The sequence below is a fragment of the Parasteatoda tepidariorum genome, chromosome 9, assembly GCF_043381705.1.
Source record: "Parasteatoda tepidariorum isolate YZ-2023 chromosome 9, CAS_Ptep_4.0, whole genome shotgun sequence".
NCBI classification, from domain to species: Eukaryota; Metazoa; Arthropoda; class Arachnida; order Araneae; family Theridiidae; genus Parasteatoda; species Parasteatoda tepidariorum.
In genome coordinates this window covers 58,674,776-58,695,943 of record NC_092212.1, presented here as the reverse complement: position 1 = coordinate 58,695,943, position 21,168 = coordinate 58,674,776, and the positions used below count along the sequence as shown (strand labels likewise).

Here is a 21,168-nt window from a genome sequence, read left to right as displayed (position 1 = left end):
GAAAAATCTCTCAATCTTTTCGGTTTTTAGTAAAATATTTTTTTTCATAGCAGAATTTTGGTCTGTAAAGGCGCAATTTCGGTCTGTAGTGATTTGAGACAGGAGTGTATTAATAATCAGAAATTATTTTTATTATAAACTGGGATTTAAATAAAAAAAAAAATTATTTTCAGAATTGTATTTATTTTTTAGCTAATCCTGTTGGAATTTTTTAAAATATTTTAATAAATGTTGTTACTTTCTTGCCAGCTGCTAGTTAACTGCTGACAATAAGCTTTTGATCTTTTTTTTTTGTGTGATTGCATTACAATGTTCACTCGCCACTTCGCGCTTCATGTTTTGCGGCTTCAGTGCTTTGCGGGTTTTTCCAAAATGTTCATCAAAAAATAAAAATGAAGAAATACAACCATGTCAGCAGCCACGTTGCGGAAAGGAGCGTTGTTTCATGTTTATGCTAAGGGGAGGGAGAAGGATCCCTGCATGTTCAAACGAAGAGATGGGGCATTAAAAAAAAATACGGCTCTGCCCGTGTTCTGGATGCATAACTCCAAGGCCTGGGTAATGAAAGCTCTGACCCCTAAATGGTTTCTCCATTGCTTCATTCCCCCAGGTGAAGCTGTATCTGGCTGAAAAGGGCTTCACGTTTAAGGTCCTTCTCCTGATGGACTGTGCAGGAGGCCATGCAGCTAACCTGCAATATGATGGTGTGCAGATAGAGTTTCTGCCTCCGAACACTACATTTCTAATTCAGCCGATGGTTCAAGGTGTCATTCGTGCCTTTAAGGCACTCTACACTCGCTATACGATGAAGGGCCTCATCTCGGCATTTGACGATTCCAATGACGAATTCAACTTGGAAGTGTTAGACAAATAGAGGCTAAAAGGTATGAGGTTCGATTTTCGGTCGTCGATCTCATGCACTCAACTTGCGTTGGTGACGTCATGGTCTGCGGGGATCGGCCAGTTTATTTTCATTTGCTGTTGGTCGTTCTTGCGTGGATCATGACGTCAACCATTATCTGTATTTAAGCTTCTGTTGAAGCAGATCATTTGGGTATTCTTTCTTTTCTTTTCGTCACCCTGTTTGTGACATTTTTATTACTGATGTTTTTAAATAAATATTTCTTCAGAAACTTCGTTTCTCTTTTTTTTTTTTGAGTTGTTAATATACAGATATGATATTCTGAGAGAATCTCGGACGTCAGAAAGCATACTGGTGCAGTTATGACATTGCCTCATGTTTGTCTAATATTCAGCAAGCATTAAAAGGACATGAAGACTGAGACCATGAAATCTAGCTGGAAGAAATTATGGCCAAACGCGATGCACGACTATCCAGGCTTCAGCAGAAGAGTCTCTGAGTGAGTCTAAAGCTTCTATGAGTCAAGTGAGAGCCTCTCCTCTGCCACCAACACAAGACTCTTCGCCTCTCTCAGAAAGCAATGTTGATTAATGTTTAATACTGTATAAAGTTTTGTAATTAACCTTATTAATTACACCGGTACGTTTAAGTAAATACGTATACTGTTGTAATTTTTGTCTTAAATGTGTAGAGTAAAAATACTGTTTACATATTTAAAACATTCGTTTACCCGCATACACGGAAATTCCTAGGGGCAAATCCTACTTCCTGGTTTTTAAACTTTTGCGGAAGATTCTGGTCCCCATTAACCATGAAAAATGAGGGATCACTGTATTTGCATATAAGATACAGTAAGAATGAGCATAAACATATCCATTACCAAAACAGAGTTTGAATATATCTTCTTCAAATATTAAGTAATAACTTCTAAAGATATTTTACAACTATAGCCAAAAGCCCATCGTGCAGCTCTACTGCGATGTAAATTAACTGTAACTAACTACAGCATAAAAAAATATGAAAACAAAAGTGTTTTAGAGTTTTTCATTGGCAATGCTCAAACTCTCCTCATTTGTCAGTAAAATAAGCAAATCATAAAACCCCTCCCCCTTCAGGTGCGTAATATTACAACTGTCTCTTTTAAACTTATTGTTATTATCATTTTTTGAATGTTTTGTTTTACAGCTTTTGATAGCATGCTACAACTTTGTAATATACCATCATGAGTAAAAATGGGGCTATTCATTCTTAAAAATGATTTTAAATGCATATATCAAACAATACAAAATTATCTTTGTTATATTTATTAAATGATCGGTTATGAATTTTACATTAGAGCCTAATTACATGCCTGATTATGATTTAAACTACTGTTCAATTTAGTTTATTTACTGAAAAATATATACTTATGATTAAGATGATCGATGTTTAATTTTATTTTTAAATAGAATAATTTTTATAAATGTATTATAATAATATAGAGCTCCTGAGAAGTGTGACAAGGATGAATTTTAAGACTTACAAAATTCTTGCTAAAAGGACAAAAATGGAATTTTTTTGCTAGCAATTTTTTTTATATAAATAGATATATTAACAAGAAACTTTTTTTTTAATGTGAGCCCAATTGAGTTTGAGTGAACACAGGGATCCCTCATCATTTTACAATACTTTTTTTGAATTAAATTGAATGAAAATGTATGCCACAAGAACTGAAATAAAATAGGCTATATTGTAGTAAATAAATATTATATATTTAAGGCCAGGAGATGAACTGGAAATATGAATTAAACCTGGAAATAAAAAAAAGTTGTGTTTTGTTTTACGAAAATATTTTGGAGTCATATAATCTGTATTTTTTTTATTTCCCTTTATTTTTGCATATAACTTAGTTTATTACACTGGTTAGTTTCATTTTATTTAGTAAAAACATTGGCATAATTCAGCTGTTCCCTCTCTTGAGCTATCTGAAGCTAAGATAATTCAATTTTAAAGTTTTTTGTTGATTAAGCTTTGAGGTAAAAGAGCTTATAACTATAACACATTAAGCTCACCTACTCTCCGTATATATGTTTTAATTTTGTTTCATGAATACAATTCACTATTTTGCATTGTAGTTATTTATTTTTATTTTATTTTGGAAGAGGTTTTAGGTGTTTGAAATTTTTTTGTGAAGCTACAAATGCTGCCGCTGTATAAATACCACAACTATGTTAAAAAAAAGTTTTTTTTTTTTAGGTTTCTACGGCCAGTTTTGCTACATTTTTACTTGCTGATCGTAACAATGTACTGGATCCCACCCGAGCGTTTGTTACTCTTACTCTTATGAGCCAGTTACGTTATGCTATGTTTGAACTTCCAGAAGCTATAAATGAAATTGTTCAAGTAATCAATTTTTAGAATTAATTTTTCATTTGCCTTATTTTAGTGTAACTTTTTTTAACTCAAAGCAATACATATTTTTAGTGCAATGTTGGCATAGGAAGACTTAAAAAATTCTTGACGCTTGAAAATAAAGATCTCACTACTGTTGGAAATTTTCCTGATGAAGGTAAGAACTTTTAACTGCAAAATTCTTATTATTCTAATCTTATGGGATATGTCTTAACTTATAGGACAAGAATAATGTTGGAAAACTGATATTGGTTAATAGTGTACGGAAGGATTTTTTAATGCTTTTTTGATATTTACAAACTTTAAACTATGAGTGAAATTAGTAAAAATTTTTACTGTCTAAAATAAAGTATAATTATTCTATGAGAAAGTATTTTTTAATTTTTGTTACAAGGAAAAATAATCTTTTTAACAAAATATATCCAGTTTCAATGAATTCCTTTAACTAAAGCAGAATTTATTGTCATTTCTTTGACAGATTTCTGCATGAATGTGTGACCAATAGCATGCCTTTCTTCCAAATTATGACTAGACTACGGAACAAAAAATTGAGACTTCTAAAGTTTTGCAATTTCAGTGATTCTTGTCACCATTTTATTTTGTATATAAAAGATTTTATAAAGAAATTAAACTATTCGACATAATTACTCAGTACAAATCAAAATTTTTTTGTATAAAAATATATTTCATTTTAAAAATTTGATCTGAGTGAGGAATTATCTCCAGGCTAGAATGAAGCTTGAAATTTCAATAAGCATGGCTTTTCGTGATGTTTGAAAACTGATACAATGGACTCGAAAGAACAGAGTTAGAATTTCTCGTATGAAAAAACTGTTCAAAAAGTAACAAGGCTCTTAAAGAAGACCAGAATCTGAAGGACCTCTCATTTTCTCAGTAAATGATAAGCATATAATATCGTGTTTAGCATGAAGAAATGATCATTGGAGTTCTGAACAGTTAGCACAAGTTCCTTCCCACTGTAAAAAAACTTTACCGTGATTATTGCTTTCTGTTAGAACAAAATAATGCTAGTCCTTAAACTTCAAGACAAACCGTCAAATGGCTTGATGATAATGGAATCACTATTTTAAAGTAGTCTTCTTCATCCCCTGATCTCAGTCCGACCTAGTGTTTGTGGAGAATAATGAAAAATTAACTTGAAAGAAGAAAGTTAAAGAATTAAAGGAAGTATTTGAAAAATGAAAGAAAATATGGAATGAAACAACTTATAATTAAAAAAAAAAATGGGATGAAACAACTCTTTTGTCACTCTCCAATTTCTCGTTGAATCTGTCCCAAGACGGCTTCGAATTGTTATTAATGCTAAAGAAGAGAGAATTAATTACTGATTTATCTGTATAATGTTGTATAAAGATAAGAAATATATTATAATTTCTGATTTCTGTTCCTGGGGTTAATCCCCCATGGTGGCTTGAAGCCCACCCAGCTTCAGATTGCTGGATACCAGCTTGTGTGAGAAGTAAAGGCGGTCTTTGCACAATGCTGACCACATTGTCACAATCATGCCGTTGGTCACGAAATTGTGAAGCCTTAACCTCCACGAGCCCCTGGTTTACTCGGGCTGTTGGGAAAATGCTTTACTTTACTTTTTATTTTTATTAATTAAGTCGTACAACCTTTTTCTTAAGTTTCAATTTATTTTACTTTGTACTGTACCTAGCCATGTTTTCCGGAGCTCTCTCTTTAAGCAGCTATGGCACAAATACTATGCAGTTTTAATCCTTGTTGGATGTAATGGATGGCACCGAAGCTGATACCCCTTCTCCAAATTTCCACACCATACCAACAAGAGTACTTTTAGGCATGGCTAATTTAAAAGGCACCATGATTCCTTGCTGAGTTTAGATCCCAGTTAGATAGTTTGTTGCCAAGGCTGAGCTTGTGACATACCTTTCAGCTATTGGTTATGGTAAATTGTTATTTAATTCAAATTCAAAGTTAGGAAATTGTTAATATGGTATTTATTTTTATATAATAAATATAAATGGAATGTTTTTATGCTATTGTTAAAATTTATAACATTTAAAAAATTTAGGAAAAGTTGTGTCAATAAGACAAGCTACATTCACATGGGATTTGGATATTTCTCCCGTACTTGTCGATATTAATCTGCACATTCCCATGGGCAAGTTGGTTGCTGTGATTGGACCTGTAGGTTGTGGAAAATCTTCATTACTTTCTTCCATCCTGGGAGAGCTGTATAAAATGTATGGTTCAGTGGATTTAAAAGTAGGTGTTCAATCTAAACACTTGAATTATGCTGAGGTACTTGTTTATTAGTTTTGCTAGTTAAATTGCTACTTCTCAGTGCAAATAATCACATACTACAACGTATTGCACTTTATAAAATAAATGTGGGCTACAAACAAAAATCAAAATTGAGGTTCTTAGATATTTGGCATTTTTGGTGTAAACTATATAATATAAGCTATATATTTGACATTTTATTTTGATGATTTTTTGAAATAAATTTTTTCTAAGTTTTCTAAAATATTATTTTATTATTAATACTATTAGCAGTAGAAAGAAAATAGTTGTCAAGCCACTTTTCTTGAAATCTATCATGAAGCAATGTTTAGTTAAGTGCACTCCAGAGTACCTAGTAGAAGTAGCAAACTGTAACAGTTTTCATAAAAAGCTTCTATTAATCTCTTTATGTTAGTTTCTTTGCTATAAAACAACTCCTGATTTTTTACTAATTATTTATTCAAATCGAAATGCTATCTCACACTTTTAGAAAGCCACATCCTGTTTCTAAATCTATTTTTGGCCCAAGTATGCATAAATTTAAAGTAAGGACATTTTTCCCTATAATTTTCGTGGGAATCAGTTTACCTAGTTCATAAAACAATAGTAATCCCTGGGATTTCCCTTCTCCCGTCAAATATAACAAAATAGAGGGAAATTCTTTTGCTACTTGCCCTAGGATAAAAAATTAAGCACACAGTTTTAGAGTGTGAATTTGAGCTCCGCCTTTGATAGAAAATGTCCTGAATATACTATGCGAAGCTAATAAAATATTTTTTGCCTTCCAACTACTATCTGCGTGGCCTAACAACACTCACCATGATTGTTACCCTTTTTTCTCATATATATATATATATATATATATATATCAAAATGAAGAATAAANATAAGTTTTTTGAGATTTATTTTATGACACTGAAGCTTTAAGCATAACAATGCTTATAAATAATGAAACATTAAATATATATATATATATATGCAGTAAAAGTCTCTTCTAATTATAATTCACGATAGAAGTTTAAATTTTCGTTTCAGTGAAAATTTCATTATATCACATAATAAAACCAACAAATGAACAAATAAAATACACATAATGTTAAAACAAAAATAAAAAAATAAAAATAAAAAAATAAAAAAGAAACTAAACATATTTACTTCTTTTCTTTGATTCTGAACAACTATTTTGATTTAAAATCAATATCTAGAGTAGACTGTTTTTGTCTACAGTTAGTACACTGGACTGAGATGCAAGATATGAGATAAAATCTGACTTGATGGACAATAGTTTTTGGCCTGATTGATAACACTGATTATTGATTTCTATAATTACCTGTCAAGAGAAGAATTAAGACTTCATTGTAGATCTGTAGTTAACAAAAACTTCATTCTTTTGAAGTATGTGGCAGGATTTTTAAAAAAAGCACAAGAACTTTTCTTTTAGGTGGCCTGCTTTTACCAATGCCTTGGTGGTCCCCCTCTCATAACATAAAGGTGAAATGAAGTCCACTTTTCTCTTTTCTGTACAGATACCAGAAATGAATAAAAATATATTTTACTTTGCCGTTTTTGTATAATATTGTTCCTTTGAGTAGAAGAAAGAAGTATTTAAAAATTTAAAAAAAAACATGAATAAAGCACAAATGAAAATACAGAAATAGATATAGTTTATATCTGTATTTCTCAGGAAATTTGAAAATTCTCCTGGAAAATCTAAAATTCTGAAGGAAATTTTCCCTTAGCTCTGAAATTTTTTGTAATATCAGCAATCAGCAGTTGTTTGTCATATTCATTTAAGTGAATATGACGTCACTTTACATACACGTAATAAAGTGATTCAATGTATTATTTGGCATTTATATGTATCAAATTGTATGTTTTAAAAATGATCTTATCTCTCTTTTATTTATTTTTCTTGTCATCCATATATTTTGATAGATAGTTCATTTTTAATTATTCTAATTAATAATTTCAGTTTTCTTACATTGCAAAACAGTAGGACAAAACATTAAAAGCAGTCCTATCTGAAGCCAGTAATGAATTCATAAATGACAGTTTGTTGAATCATAAAAAATGTTTTTGTTTAATGTGATGAAAATTTTAGGTTTGAAACAATGAACATTTTTAATGTTAAACAGTATTAATGTTAATTAAAATTTTTTCTTCAGTATTAAGGTATAAATGTGCTATAAGTATAAATGTATGTGTACATTTTTAGCTTGCTATTAAAATTATGTTAATTTGTTAATTAGTGAAGTTTTCTATTTGTACTCTGAAAATCTCATTGAATTTAGTTATATTTAGAGATTGACTACGCTGTTATTATATAACACTATTCCATTTTTTTTTAGGGTAACATAGCATATGTACCTCAGGAAGCTTGGATTTTAAACAAGACTTTAAAGGAAAACATCCTACTGATGAAATCCATGAAAGAAGATAAGTACAATAAGATTTTAGATTTGTGTTGCTTGAGGCCTGATCTGGATATTTTACCTTCTGGTGATGAAACTGAAATTGGAGAGAAGGTAGCTTTGTTTTTAACTTGTTTTCTTATTCCTGTAGCTCACACTATAAAATTACACAGTGAAATGATAATTTTACATAGCAGTTGTAATCAGACCTAATTAGCAGTCTTCATTTTGCAATCAGATCTTGAATTTAGTCATTGAATTAAGCCATCAATTTTGCAAGCTTTGAGAGAAAAATTGACACTTTTTTATGTTTTGGTGCATATTTTTTCATGCTTAATTATTTTTTGAATTAATATTATAACATCAAGTATTAAATGGGCAGGCCACATTATAAGAATGAAGGATAGCAGGACAACCAAAAAAGTTTTCAGTGCCAGGCCAACAGGTACAAGAAAAAAAGGACGGCCAAACCTAAGATTTTTAGACTGCCTTGAAAAGGACTTACAAGTTTTAAAGATAATAAACTGGAGAACCTTGGCTAAGGGTCTTGGCATAGGCTTGTTGAGAAGTTGCCCGTCCTGGGCTGTCATGCCAATGAGAAGAAGAATATTATAACATCAAAAGGGGGGTACATAATACTGATGGATGATGCTATGAATTACATTGTGTTTGTTTAACATGTATTTTTAAGAAAAGTTTAAAATTTTTTTTTTAAGATCGCGCTTACTGCTTAGCAGGGCTCGTATTGTGGCATATCTTTGGGAAGTGCACTACTGACAAATTGAAATAAATAAAAATTTGATTTGTAATAAATAAAATTTAAGTAAATTTTAAATGAATTTTCAGTAATTAATTAAAACAATGTAATTTTTTAATAAATTTCTATCATATTTTAGACTGTCAGTCACCTATGACTGATGTGGCAAAAAGAAAAATTCAGTATCTGTCACAGAAGACTGTGCGATCGAAATTGAAAGTTCAGTGTCAGTCACTAATGGCTGACATGGCTCTTAACATGTTAAAAATATATTGAAATCTCGTTTGATTTTAATGAACTTTTTGCTATGATATAATAAACAAATGATATAATAAACAAAGCAAAATAATTTATAGCATTGATTTTCCCTAAGACTTCATTTTAAAATCTAGATATACTTGTGGGGGTTAGGACACCACAAGTATACCTAGATTTATAATTCTAGTGTAAAGTGAATTCAGGCAATGAATTTATAATTTTAATCCCCTTTACTTTTATATTTGTTATCTATATTTCAGAATTCATAAATTATTAAAGTAATTTCTTTAATTTCTTAGGGTGTGAATTTAAGTGGAGGACAAAAACAACGAGTTAGTTTAGCCCGAGCTATATATCAAAATCGGGATATTTATCTTTTGGATGATACACTAAGTGCTGTTGATGTACATGTGAGGAAAGCTTTATTCGATGATGTTATTGGCAATGAAGGTTTATTAAAGAAAAAGGTAAATCACTTGAAATATATATAGCGTTAAAGTTTAAAATTTTTTCTTGAATGTACATATCAGATATGTTTTTTAAAAAATTCTTTGTGTATTTGATATTTTTAAAAAAAAATTTCGTTTTAATTTACTTGATTTCTTATTTTTTTTTTGTTTTTTACATCTTTTTGATTAAATATATTATAAAATAGCAGGTATAAAGGTGAAAAAAACCCTTAAGACATGGGGACATTAAAACAGTTTTTTCTAGCCTTTTATTTTACCCTAGATTTATTATCATTATTCCATATACTTCAACTACACTTTCATTATATATAGTTATTAACATCTACGTACAGGCGCAATAATAACGATATAATACGAAGATATTTTTGTTTTCCTGTTGTGTAAAAATAGTGCTGATATGTAATTTTAAACATTAAAAAATTTTTTTAAAAAATACTGATAAAAATCTTTATATTATATATTTTAATTTTTTTTAATTTTCCACATTGAAACAGTGTAATTAGAAATTTTTTCTCTAGTATAAATCAATTTCTCCTTTGTTTGCTCTTGGCAAGTACTTGATAGTAGAATTAAGAGTAATGGGGTTGAAGCATGCAGACATGATGTACCACTCTTTTGGAGAAAAAAATTAATACTTTCTCTCATAGAATAAATAGAACTATATGCTTTTGTTGACATCAGTCTACTTATCCCTTAGTTGTTCCTCATAAAAAGTGATAAAGTAAAGCCTTCCTTTGTGGCGTAACTACCACTACAAAGATTAAATACTAATTCACTAGTATATAAGACATGGTAACTTGATTCTATCTTGAGGTACCTTTTGATAAATTAAGGTTGACATAGTCGATAAATATAACTCCTCAATGGTGATCCGGACGTGATATGAACTTGCCAATATCGAACGATGGTCCACATTAAAACAGTTGATTTGCTTTAAAAAATATACTGCTCAATGGAAAAAAAAATCCGGTGAAGCAAATAAAATCTCCCGGTAAATAAACAATAATGTAGGGGAAAAAAGTAATAAGCAAAATGCTATAAAGCCTGTTATGGAGGTTATCGCTCCACAATATCATCGAATAATAGTTTGATTGTGGTAATTTGGACAGAATTCTACACAGTTCAATGTAGTCAGAACACATTAAACTATGGCGATGTGGTCAGAATTGTGCTGAAAACTTTACTTCCCAGGCAAGTTAGTACCCATCGATCTGAATCTAGGTGAGCTTTAAGCCACCACTGGGGTTCAAACTTCAGTCCATCACAATGACAGTTGAGTGCCTTAACTTCGGCTCCCATAAAAACTGGTACTTGTGTGAGAATTATAAGGGCATAGTGGGATCAGAATGTCTAAGTATGACATAGTGATATTTGGAGATATAAAGATAATTTTTAATTTTTTCTCTGAATAAATTGGAAAATGTTTTTTTACACTAATGTGAGGAAATTATTATTATTATTCTGCTCTTTACATAATTTGCCACTTAATAACAGAATTAGAGGCTGAAATGAGCCTTCTACTTCACTAATATGATGCTCTATTATTTTTTAAAGGCGGCAGATTATTTATTTATTTATATTATTTTACTTATTATGTTACTTAGTTTCTAAAAACTAGTTATTTAATCTTATTAATAATATTTAAGTAATTTAATGAAAGAATGAAACTGATTTATACAAATTAAGAAAAAGACAAAATAAGAAAATAACATTTAAAATAATAAGTCAAAATGAAAAAAGTGCTAAAAGCAGCTAAAACCAAATTTGTCTTATTTTAATAATTTAGAAAGTTAGAGACACAAATCAAGCTGAAAACTTAGAATATTTAAAGATATGCATGTTTGTTACATACATATCTTTAAGTATTCTTCGTTTTTTGTTTGATTTGTGTTTTTAACTTTCTAAATTATTAATATTTAAGAGTAATTAATAAGCAAAAAGGAAAAAGAAGCTCTAGAAAATAGTTTATATTGTTTTAAAATATAAACTGTTTTTATTTTTTAATGATTTATATATTTAGACTAGGATTCTTGTCACGCATGATGTATCTATGCTTCATAAAGTGGATCTAATTGTTAGTATGAAAGATGGACAAATTGAGGAAATCGGAACATATCAATCTTTAATGGAAAACAATGGACCTTTTACAAGTTTTATTCAGGAACATTCCACCAATAAACTTAATGAAGAAGAGCCAAAAGCAATTAAAAGGTTTTTAAACTCATTCATCATAACTTATTCTTACAAATTCTTAATTCAACTTGTTATTTTATAAGTTATATTGAAAATTATAATTATTGTTATGGATGCTTAAGAAAAATTGGACTACACGTAACATCTTTGAAATGGTTTGGTTTATTATTTTGCCATGCATAATTGCATTTTCATTTTATACAACTAACAAACTTTTAGTGCAAAATAGTATGTAATTGAAATTGTCTTAATTGCATTTTCTAAAGTGCAAACCCTTTAAAAAACAAATGTATAAAACAAATTAACAAATTAAATGTTTAAAACAAATTCCAGCCTAAATTAATTTCTTATAAAGAAAACCTAAGCTATATTTAACAGATTAGGTTTAAAAGAGCTTAGAAAGATAGATAAAGGTTAAAAGCATACTAAAGGTTATAAGCATATAACCAACTAACTGAAGATTATAAGCATAAGTGTGCACAAATATTTAAGATTGCTTTGGTTTGTGTTTCTAAATCAAAGGAACAATTGCTGTGTTTTCTATTTGCTGCGTTTTTCAGCATTTTGTGATAATGTATAGTTTTTCTTACAAAAAATTAAAAATCTAGCATAAATTAATTTCTTATAAAGAAAACGTAATCTGTGTTGAATAGATTAGGTTTAAAAGAGCTTAAAAAGAGTGATAAAGGTGGATAAAATTTTATAATTTACCTTTCGAGCAATTTCATAAGTTAAAGTCAACTTACAGAAGATTATATGCATAACTCTGCATAAATATTTAAGATCGCTTTCGTTAAATCAAATGGATTATTGAATATAATTATTATTTTATTATTGATGCATTATTAATATGAATACATTTTTGTCAGATGCCTATTTACTGCCTTTATATATATAATTATGTAATTATAAAACTTTTTTTAATTTCGATGTTAGGTTTTTGTCGCATCAAAGTTCTTCAGACTCTAGGACTTTTGATGGGGATTTTGATAAAGAATTGCATACCAAAGATATGAATATAGTTCAAGCATACAGATTAACAGATGATGAGACTATGGAAGTTGGAAATGTAAGTTTCATGTTATATGTATACTTACTATAATTTTGTTTGATTATGTAGTGAAATCTCGCATTATGGACACTCCTTTGAAACTGTTGTCTCTCATAATGGACATTTTTTGGATGGACTTTTTTTTCATGGACATTTTGATGGATGGATTTTATTTTTTTGTGAACTTTCTATGAATAAACAATTATGTACCCTCACCGCAAAGCAGACACTCTCTTTGTATGGAATTTTTTTCATGGATATTTTGATGGATGGAGTTTATTTTTTGGGAACTTTCTCTGAATAAACAATTATACCTCACTGCAAAGCAGACATTCTCTTAACCCAACACAGACAGTCATTTAGGCTCTAAATCATTACTTTCAATCTCTTCAAACTGGACACAATTTTTTCCTAAATTTAAAAAAAAGAAAAGGTATTATTTTTACTTTTAATTTCAAAAAGAGAAAAAAAGTATGTATCTTTCCACCATTCTTTATGAAGCATGTCAAATTTTTGCCTTATCCTCAACTAAAAATATTATTAAACTATTTCACTACTAAGGAATCAAGCATTGTCTTCATCTTCCTTTATCTTGCTAAGAACGAAGAATAAATGATACTGTTCCGTTGAAATATTTTTGACAGTGGCATCTTTTGGTCTTTTCATCTGGATGACACAAGTTATAAGACTTTACAAGTTGAAATTATACATTGAATGCTTTCAATTCCCTTTCCCCACTAAAGATTTCTTTCTTCTACCCCTGTACTTAAAAAAAGAATAGATATTTATTTATTGAGTTATTCATATAAATGAAACATTTATTCAGACACCTAAAAAATGATCCATTGTGAATACAGAAACTCCATAGTTCCCAGTGCCTTACAAATATCAATGTAAATAATTATTAAAGATAATTAATTATTTCTAAATCATCGTAATTTATTCTGAAAACAATTTATTGCATTAACCTTTGTTATTAGTGTATAATTTCCATACACAGACGATTTTTTTCGTTCCCAAGATTGTCCATTTAGCCAAGGTTTCATTATATTTGAACTTGAGTTGAGGTTGCTCTGAAATAAGAGCTCTCCCCTCCCAATGAGCTGAGCCGGGTTTCGAATCCCAGAGATGGTAGCTCAATACAAAATTCCGCACATGGCTACAGTACTACTGACATCCTCAATGTTAGACGAATCATGAGTTAGAGTACTCTTGTCTCCATGTAATGCAAATGTGGGTTAGTTCCATCAAAAAATCCTCCATGAAGGCAAATTTTTCCCAACATTTGATTCAGGAGTTCCCTTGTCCTCTGTATTGGATTCAAAATTACAAGGCTAGGGAGTTGAACAATGGTAGTTGTAAATTCAAAATTGGGTTGGCCCTTCAACGTCAGTTATATATTTAGACTTTTTTTAAAAAAAAATTTATATTAACAAACTCAATTTGTTGTACAAAAATTTGTGATAATCATGAATTAAATACCTGTTTTATGGATACAGTAATTATTAAATCTCTTTTAAAATTGCTTGTTAAAAGCGTATAATATAGATTGATAAATATACGTAGAAAAGATATGCTACATTAATTAATAATTGAAATTATTAATTGTTAATTACTAGCTAATTATTTAGGACATTTTTATTGTAACTGAAAAAGTTTGGGAAAGCTGTTTTTATGTTTATTTTACTTTACCTGAACTTATAGAACTTTGAATGAGATAAAACTAGAAAAATAGGTACTAAAACACTATCAAATATCGTAAAAATTGACGATATCAGTTAAGAAATCAAGAAAACATTCAGGATTTTTTTTCTATGTTTCCATAACTGCCATGTTTCAGTATTACTTGTTTAACAAAATCACAAAGTGTTTGATATTTACAATTGGGCTTGTTGAATGATACTTAATATTATAAATGATGTTAGAATCTATTGAAAAATTCTTATAATTTCAATCAGTAACTATTAAAAATCTCTTTACATTTATTTTTTATCTATAATTCCCTTCAGTAGTAAATATTTTAATCCCAATTTCACAAAATCAAATATAAATCAATTTTATCAATCCTAGCTCAATTTAGGCTTTTCTTGATATTTTTTTTTTATAAATAAATAGTTTTTTTATAAATGTTTTTTTCTTTGTAATTTTGCACATAGAACTGCTTCCGATATTGTTTAATTTAAATAAAGTTTTCTTTATGTTTTAGGTAAAAATACAAATTTATTGGAAATATATTCGAAAAACTGGGATATTAATGGCTACATTTATCCTGCTTGGTTATTTGTTTTACACTGTTTTTGATGTAAGTTTTGTCTTACTTGCACTCACTATTTTAAATTACTTTATTTAGCTTATTTTTCAGAAATACAAAATGTTTTTTTTATTACAAAGAGTAATGGCAACATTTAAATTTTATATGTTTTCACTAACACACACACANCACTCACTATTTTAAATTACTTTATTTAGCTTATTTTTCAGAAATACAAAATGTTTTTTTTATTACAAAGAGTAATGGCAACATTTAAATTTTATATGTTTTCACTAACTGTACAAAATACTTTTAACATTTTTTATATTTAATAAAAATTTAACCATTTCATTAAATTATTTTACATTTTTTACAGACTGCGGCAAATATTTGGATTAGCAAGTGGAGCTCTGATCCTCATATAAATGGAATTCAAAACACATCTTCAACAATTTATAGACTTGAAATTTATGGAGCTTTAGGACTTTCTCAAGGTTAAATAGCTAATTTCTATTTTGCATCTTAAAATTTTAGATCCACAAAAAACAGTTTTTCAAGTGTAGGAAAAGGTATAATCTTGAATTTGGCAGCTTACCAGTAGTTATATTTTCTCAGGAAAGTTTTCTATTTTGAGACTTATAGGCAACTAATATTTGTTAGCTTCAACTCCTAATGCAACTCCTAATGCATTTTCATACTGATTATTAGACTTAGTAGCTTTTTTTTCGATTTGGGTTTACAAGCTTGAAGAATACATAGAATAGATAGATGAATTTTATCTTAGCTTACTATGTGGGCAGAGATGGTAATATATATTTGATTATGTAAAAATAAGATATAAATGTACAAGGTGACAATTATTCAGATGTTTATAAAAAAAATTTCAATATTAAAAAAAGCATTTGGTAAGATATACACAGCATTTTCTGTAACCACTTCCCTTAACATACATTTTTGGAATAAACAATCAAAAAGTTCAAAATGAAGTAAAAAAGGGGGATACACATCAGGGGTCGCAAATAAATTTTTAAATGACAAAGAAACAAAGAGACTTTTGAAAATTGTCAAATCACTAGTGAAGAGGAGGGTATAACAAATATCAAAACCATTTTAATTCCCTGATGAAGTTAGGAGATATTCTATTAATAGCCTTTTAACTCTTATTCGTTGGTTCTGACAATAAAACAGATTTTTATGTTTTCAGCAATACCTGGCATTTAATAATGTAATAATGTTAACTTTTGTTCTATATCTGTTAAAGAATGATGATATTCTTGGCTTTAATGTTAATAAGATGTTAAGTTTTCTGGTAAACTATAAGTCTTTGTTAAGTATGAGATATTTTTTTAATATTATATTGTGTATTAGATTATATTTTGATTGACAGTTTATGTAATTTTTTTTTTGCTTAGCAATATCTATTCTTATTGGAACCTGTGCACTAATGTATGGTGCATTTCTGGCTTCTGGACGTTATCATAATAAAATGTTGGATTGCATTTTAAAGTCACCAATGGCGTTTTTTGAGAGCACACCAATGGGAAGGATCATGAACCGGTTTGTCAAATTTTAGTACCATTTATATTTAGGTCAACAGTTTCTCTCAATTCAAATTTTGAAATAATTCATGATCTCTTAAAAAATTCTTATAAAAATATTTTTTCTGTGTCTAGCTTTTAATTTTGTTTCCCATCCCATGAGTATCAAATATATCAATATACGTAATAATGTTTTGTAGAAAAATGTTTTAACTTATTTCTTTTATATAAGTATAAATACAATAGTATAAATATACTTTTATACAGGAACAAAAATAGAAGGAAACCATAAGGGTTATTTAAAAACTAAGGTCCGAAGTACCCTAGTCTCTCTTCTTGAATTGAAATAGCTCAGTGGTTAAGGCATTGAGCTATTATTGTGAAAAAATGGTTTACAATCCCAAATGGTGGCTTGAAGCCCACCCAACTTCAGATGGATGGGTTGCAGTTGCCTGGAAAGTAAAGGCGATCATGCATATTTGAAACTAGAAACAATTTCAGTGGCTGTGCTAAAATATGAATAAAATCATTGCTTTGAACATAATTTTACATATAACTTAGTTTAATTCCTTTTTTTAAAAAGTTTTGACTGAGATTCTCATATGGTGTATCAGGATTCGCAATAAAATTAGTCCCACAGTGAACTGATCGTTAAGACACGGTTCCCAGCAGATCACCGCAGTCAAACATCACTGGCTGCAATCAGTGTGCGATATTGGTCCTTGTTAATCTGTTCTACCTTAAAGTGCTTGACTTTGCGTGCAGGTCGTCGGGTTACCGAAGCTGGGGTGCCACCCCCTCTGTAGAGGATCAAAATTGTGATGGCATGTTTTCGGATCATCCTCAGGGAAGTTTCCCAGACCATCGCCAATAGTCCATTGTGCAGCTCTAGTGTGACGTAAATTAACTACAACAACGCAATAAAATTAATCATAAAATTAATTAAGCAATACACCATTGTAAGGATTTTTACTTATTACAATATCTAAATAATTAATAATGAATTCAAACCAGTGGTTGCTAATTTTTTGATCCTCAAGGAACTCCAAGCAAAAAATATTTCATATCATGGACCACCAAATGTTTTTGTGTAGGAGGGAGTAATGTTCTCTAACTGATTGCAGTGGGTCTTAAAATGTCACCCTTCAAAACTAAGTTGATAAATTTCACACATCATTTTTAAAAATTTTACTAACAAAAAGTTGATCTTGTTTTAAAAATTTTACTAACAAAAAGTTGTTCTTGTTTTAAAAATTTTACTTATCAAAAAGTTATTTAATGTGGCAAGTTTTCATATAAACACACTGTATATTTTAATGAAATAATTATTTAGCGGGAAGAGCAAAGCAGAGAAATAAAAATAAAATAATGATAAGGACTAATTAAAGTTTGCTTAATTAAAATAAAAGTAATAATTTACAACCAGTATGGCTTCAAAACTTGGGTAGGGGAAAAATTTCACTGATGCTACCAAAACAGAAATCCTTGTTCGTTAATTTTTTTTTTGTGAACATAAATAATTATTCAGTTTATAATCATTCAGTGACTACTGGTTTAAACTAGGTACAATATAAGCTATGTATACAACCTATGTATGAACTTTTACACATTATGTATGAACTGTTACAAGCTCTATATGCAACTGTTACAAGCTATGTATGTAACTGTTACAAGCAATGTGTGCCAGTTATGTATGCAACTGTTACTAGCTATGTACACAATTATTACGAGCTATGTATGTAACTGTTACTAGCTATGTACACAATTATTAGGAGCTATGTATGTAACTGTTAAAAACTATTTCTGCAACTTTTTTTAAACTTTTATTGCCCTTTAGATTTAGTGCGGATATGGATGTTTTAGATGTTCAAATGGCTGGTTGCTTTGATGGATGGATAAACTGCCTCTTCTTTTCTCTGGCTTCTTTTTATATTATAGGATCAAGCACTCCTATTTTTCTCGTAACTTTGGTACCTCTTGGAATTATATACTACATATTACAAGTAAGAGTTAAGTTTGTTTTCATATTCTAGTTTTCAACAGTTTCATTTTAAATTTTAGAACTGCTGAAGTTTTTTAAGATAGTGGCTTATAATTTTAACACGTAATTTATCATAATTTGTTTTAGGATTTCAAAATATACGAAAATAGAGAAAATTAAAGCTTTGTTATATACTCAGAATTGAAGAAATGGCAAAAAAAAGCAGAACAATAAATCATAGCTTAGAATTTTAAAGACATGTGTTCTGTAACTGATTTAAAAAAATTGTTATTCATTTAGGAAAAAAATATTAAGTGTCTTAGGCTAAAGTAAAACTTTTAATTTATTGTTATTTATTTTTGTACAGTGATCACCACTATTAAAATCACCTGAACTATAAAATCAGCCATTTTTTAAAATCAAATCTGCAAGTACATAATCGTTGCAATATCAAAATATTCTAAAACCACCCTTTTATATAAAACTTTCCTTAGATATATGTTAAATAATTAAAACCCTGCATTTAGTTTCTATTTTTCCAAGTTTTAAAAGCATATAATAATGAGTTTCATTGTACCCCAAACAAATAAAAAGAACAAAGTTTGAGCTGTATTACACTTCTTACTCTTAAGGAAAATAAAAAGTGAAAGTTTTTAAAAAAAGCAAAACTAGGAGTGTAAGGAAATCCAAATGAAAATTGATTATGAATAAAAAAAATTATAAAGTGCCTATCATCCTTCAATGACAATGATCAACACTCATTCAATAAGTTAAATCTATCTTCCCCAGATGATAGAAAAGCTCTCGATATTTTAAAATGAGATTTACAGCAAAGAAAAAGAAATATTGTAAATTTTAATCGTGCTGAATCTTTATTTTTAATTATGTTAATCAAACAAATATGCTAGTGTTTGAAACCTTTCTGTAAATTTTAAAAAAACTGTAGCTCATTTGGAATTAAAATGTTAATTGTAGATTCAATAAAAATAAAATATAATAATCATTTTAGCTTTCAGTGTAGATGCAAAGTTTCAGTATAGACATTACAGTTTTTAAAATCAGCCAAACATGATTCCAGTTCTTAAAGATATTTTTTGTTAATTTTTTTCAGAAATTACATCTGACTGCTATATGGCAAATAAAAAGATTGGAATCCACCACAAAATCACCTATTTACAGCCAATTATTAGAATGCATTCAAGGTGTATCCTCAATTTGTGCATTTAAACTTCAGGATGAATTTACTGAATCTTTTGAAGATAAATTAGAGAGCCATTTGATTTGTTTTAACTCAAACACAGCATGTGATAGGTGAGAACTTTTCAAATTACATTAATTTAAATAAAACTTTATTTCTTCCTCAGAGGGTTCAACAAATAATTAAAAAAGTTTTTCATGTCTGTGTACAGGGCCCACGTTAAGCATTCGTCACCTCACCAAATGCGATAAAATTGTAAATTTGGCGAATAAAATTGTGTTTCTGAAAGTATTGGAGAATGATTTTTTCTCTGGAAAGAAAAATATATATTTAACTCAATCCTCAAAATTATGTCACAATGAATTTTTCAAAACATATCAGTATTTTTTAATCGATTACAGTAATTTGGCGTAGATGCGCTGTATAACCAATTAGAATTTAGTCCAAATAATATAAGAATGAAGACTTCTGAAAGTTGGAGAATACTTTTGATATTTGGCTAATTTACTGGATAATAATTTAAAATACTTAGTGCGGGACCTGTGTATGTATATACAAGATGAGCCTGAACAAGATTGTAAAACTTTAATGTCCTTTTAAATGCTCATAAATGTTACTACTTTTAGTTTGTGTTGTTATTTGATAATAATGATCCCAGAGAATGTATGTTCTTGGTTATTGCAAGGCGATCTTAGGAAATTTATGCTGGCACTGTCCTTTGGGTTATACTAAAGCACATCAAAAGAAAATGCAACATTTGTGCACAGCTTATGATGTTCCGATATGACTTTCTTCATATTTTCCGAAATTCTATTAAAAATAGTTTTGTAATATCAGTCATGTATTAATATGAAATTATAATGTGGAATTCCTTTTTTATTTACAATATTCAAAAAAATAATTTTATAAATAAAAAGAAGAAAATATTAATTTTCCTACATTTGTAGGCTTCCGTGATGGGCATTGGTAAATGTATTTACCACCAAAAGGAAATTGATGTTACTTATTTGAATTAAAAATGAGTTTAATTTGAATAAAATAAATGAAATTCTTTTCTTAAATCATTCTCAAAACGAAAAATATTTTAATATACCATAATTAGATATAAATGTTTTGTTAATGGATTAAATTAGTTGTTCAGAACTTTTAAAGCGAATAGAAATTTTTTTACCCTCAACTATAAAATTCGTTTGTCCAAAGATAATTTCATGCAAAAAATAAATTTCATATTTTATTAAGTAAAATAATAAATACAAATATTTATTATTTTTTCTTTTTATTTTATTATAGTTGAAGAAAAGAAATTAAATTTTATATTGTAAAGTATAAAATTTTTTCAATATTTTAAATTGTGTAATTTTACATGGCAAAATACAAAATTTGAGTGAAATTGGTTGTATAGTTCCTACAAAATCGAATTTTAAAAAAAGTCGTATATATTTAAAATTTGATTTCTCAGGAACTTTTAAACCGATTTTGTTCAAATTTTGTATTTTGCCATGTAAAATTACATACTTTAAAATGACGTAAAAAATTGTA

The 21,168-nt window shown here is 28.8% G+C and overlaps 1 protein-coding gene across 1 annotated transcript in view; it reads left to right on the top strand.

Moving 5' to 3' along the window:
- The window catches only part of LOC107453149 (multidrug resistance-associated protein 1), a 45,858-nt gene that overhangs the window by 13,670 nt on the left and 11,020 nt on the right, over window positions 1–21,168 (top strand). Inside the window, 12 exon segments of the mRNA XM_016069850.4 lie at window positions 3,098–3,244; window positions 3,326–3,410; window positions 5,310–5,503; window positions 7,870–8,046; window positions 9,247–9,414; window positions 11,438–11,628; window positions 12,547–12,679; window positions 14,868–14,963; window positions 15,289–15,406; window positions 16,325–16,469; window positions 18,288–18,453; window positions 19,543–19,742. Coding sequence (XP_015925336.3) covers window positions 3,098–3,244; window positions 3,326–3,410; window positions 5,310–5,503; window positions 7,870–8,046; window positions 9,247–9,414; window positions 11,438–11,628; window positions 12,547–12,679; window positions 14,868–14,963; window positions 15,289–15,406; window positions 16,325–16,469; window positions 18,288–18,453; window positions 19,543–19,742 — 1,820 coding nt within the window.